The sequence below is a fragment of the Pseudomyrmex gracilis genome, unplaced genomic scaffold, assembly GCF_002006095.1.
Source record: "Pseudomyrmex gracilis isolate BER0280 unplaced genomic scaffold, ASM200609v1 scaffold_506, whole genome shotgun sequence".
NCBI lineage: Eukaryota > Metazoa > Arthropoda > Insecta > Hymenoptera > Formicidae > Pseudomyrmex > Pseudomyrmex gracilis.
In genome coordinates this window covers 71,479-74,666 of record NW_018021090.1, presented here as the reverse complement: position 1 = coordinate 74,666, position 3,188 = coordinate 71,479, and the positions used below count along the sequence as shown (strand labels likewise).

Sequence of the window (3,188 nt, the reverse complement as noted above, 5' to 3'; positions counted from 1 at the left end):
AATCTACTCTCACACTTCGGCTTGGTCAAAATTTTTGAGACACCCTGTATAACAGGACATTATAATTTTAGAAAAAAACATTTTCAAATTTAAAATGCAAAAAGTGAAGTAATTACAGGTAGATATTATTTAAGAGTATATATATCTCCTTATTTGGGATTATAATATAATAAAATAAATATACAATATAGTATTTATGAATGTATAAATTTAAATAAGTTTGTGTGTGGAAAAAGGTCAATACGAACAAATCTTGATATTGTTGATAAATATATTTGTTTATTAAATTGTCAAACGTTTCAATCTACGTTGGGATCTTCTTCAGTGACAATCTATATAATAATTACAAAATTTATATATATATACACACAAACAACTCTTTATTTGCCAATACAAAAATTTTTAAATATAATGTCTAATATTTCATTAGTGCTAACGTGTCCTGTTATCTTTCCTAACTCTCTCATCGCTTTGTGAATCTCTTCCGTCGCTATGGCCATGTCGTACTGCTCGTTAGCGCATAATTCAAAGTACCTGTATAGATGTTTCAAGCACAGCGTTAAATGATTCCTGTGTCTCGCCTGACTAATGGTTGGATTCTCCGCAGATGGATTACCGCATCTAAAACGATATGTTATTACACTTTTGACACAGCTGTCAAAAAAATTACATTAACATCGATTTATACGTTCTATTATATATACATACATGTTATTGAAGCGATCTGTTAGCGACTGTAATAAGTCACAAAACCCGTCTTCAGTCTTACAAGATATCAGAACTGCTTCAGCATTATTTAGCTGTCGTTTATGCTCTTTCTTCAACAGATCTCCCTTATTCATTAGTATGATAAAACGTTTCTTTCCTATTTTTGTTAATAATTCTTCTATTCCTAACGACGACAGATATTCGCGTATATATTCCTTATATATCTTTCCACTAGTTGCGCACTTAAACGCGTCCGCTACGACGATAACCAAGTCAGCGTTTTCTGCATAGTTTTTTGCTCGACGGACACCCTCAACTTCTACGATATCTTCAATATTTTCTGTGATACCTGCAGTATCTGCTATTAGCACAGGATAGCCCGAGATATTTGTGTTCAGTTCGATAATGTCTCTCGTGGTACCGGCAATAGGAGTGACGATAGCGGCGTTACGCTGCACCAAGTGATTCAAAAGACTGCTCTTGCCTACGTTGGGTTCGCCTATAATCGCAGTTCTCACTCCGCTTCGTAGAATTTCTCCTCGTCTGCCGTCGGTTAGGTGTTTCTCTAGATCTTGTATCAACTTTCTAAGAGCTTGATGCGCGTTTTGCACAACGTTGCTTTCGATGTTATCCTCTTCGCTAAAGTCAATGTACGCCTCGATATTTGCGACAGATTCCGCTAGGATTTTTCGCCAGCTATCGTACAACCTATGCAAAACACCATCAGCCTGCAATAGTGCTTGTTTTCTCTGATATTCGGTCTCAGCCTCTATCAGATCGGCCAGACCTTCGACCTCTGTCAGATCGACTTTGTTATTATAGAAAGCACGTCTGGTAAATTCGCCTGGCCATGCCGGATATATCTGTAACTTTTTAAGAGCTTGCATCAACCGCGTCAAGATCGCTAGTCCGCCGTGCACATGGAACTCTACCGAGTCTTCACCAGTAAACGAATGTGGACCTAAAAAATTAATTGTCCCTGTCTCTCAAGAATGTTATTTATGTAGTTAACCCTTCAATGATAAACGTGGGTCTTCTAAACCCACCCAAAAGTTTTAAGCCGGTGTTTTTTTTGTTTAAGGTATAAATGTGCCAGAGGATTCATTGTCCTTAATAGGACACATTAGGTTTACAGTTACTTTGCGAATTCACACGTTTCTGAAACTTCGTCACGGAAAGTCAATATCGAGAATCGGGAGAAGTATAGAGATGTATAGAGTACTATCTCGGTAGACAACTTTCAAAATCTAACTGTACACTTTTTACTACTACCACGTAATATACAGCCATCTTTCACAGTAGGCATGCCCATTTGTGTCTTGTGATAGCTCGTGTTTAAGATGTGATTAAGATTGTCTTGTGGGAGGGAAATTAATTTACCCGGATTTTTGGCCCGACTCTATTCGTCGATCAACTGGTAAACTCTGTTGAAAGGAACCGGGCCGGAAAAAATCCTTAGGTATTCGAACCCGTTACCTCCGAGTTCGCAGCCTCTGCATTTAGACTGCGAGTGGGCCAGTCGTAACCGGTGTCTTTACTCACAGTTTTAGTTCTCTTACAGCATGCTAAAGCGATGAATGGGATGCGCACAACAGCAGCGAGTTCTATCTGTATAAACTCGCTGCTGTTGTGCGCATCCTTTCCACCGCTTCAGCATGCTGTAAAAGAGCCAAAACTGTGAACACTGCTCTAGTCCAGTGTTGGAATACAGAATGCACACAGTAAAGAAAAAATTTCACGAAGTAGAGTAGGAGATTGCCTAGCAACTAATATGACCATGTAACGACGCGCTAAGCAAGCACGCTAACACGACGCGAGTGATACGTTGCATAACCATATATTATGTCGCATAACATATATCACTGAAATGTAACTTACCTTTCTTACATTTCATTAATATATATTTTTTAAACGTCAAACATGTATTGGATATGGTTGTTGTGAAAGTTATAAACAAGTTATGTTCATGCAACGTCGCGTCAGCATGCTCGCGTGGTGTCGATTGCTAGGCAATCCCCTATTCTACTTCATAAAGTTCTCCCTTTATTATTTGTGTACATCCTATATCCCAACACTGATTCTGTATCCTCTACTAGGTATTAGTTTAGCGCGATATCTTAACACCATGAAAAAAATTTAGGACCTCAGACACTGATAGAGTTGACAGCGTCATTCGTTTAATAACTGAGAGACCGGCCCACTGGTCTCGCGGCCTGAGTGCAAGGGCTGCAAACACGGACGTCCCGAGTTTGAATCCGCTCATCAAAATCTCTAAGGATTTTTTCTGGACCGGTCCCCTTCAACCGAGATTATTGGTTGATCGACAAACAAAATCGGTATAGATAAGAAGGTCAATCGAGCAAAATAAGAGGTTGATGATATATATTCAAATAAATATTAAATACATAAAAACCACGAAACGTTTCGTCTCTGACTTGAGACCTCTTCAGTCGCGAACAAATAATTAATACATATAAACA

The 3,188-nt window shown here is 38.6% G+C and overlaps 1 protein-coding gene across 1 annotated transcript in view; it reads right to left on the bottom strand.

The window, feature by feature from the left end:
• Positions 1-380: 380 nt before the first annotated feature.
• LOC109860908 (tRNA modification GTPase GTPBP3, mitochondrial) overlaps positions 381-3,188 on the bottom strand; it is a 14,776-nt gene continuing 11,968 nt past the window's right edge. Inside the window, exons 3-4 of the mRNA XM_020440323.1 lie at positions 709-1,669; positions 381-621 (exon numbers count right to left, since the gene is read on the bottom strand). Of these exons, the coding sequence (XP_020295912.1) occupies positions 381-621; positions 709-1,669 (1,202 nt within the window). The remainder of the gene's footprint in view (positions 622-708; positions 1,670-3,188) is intronic.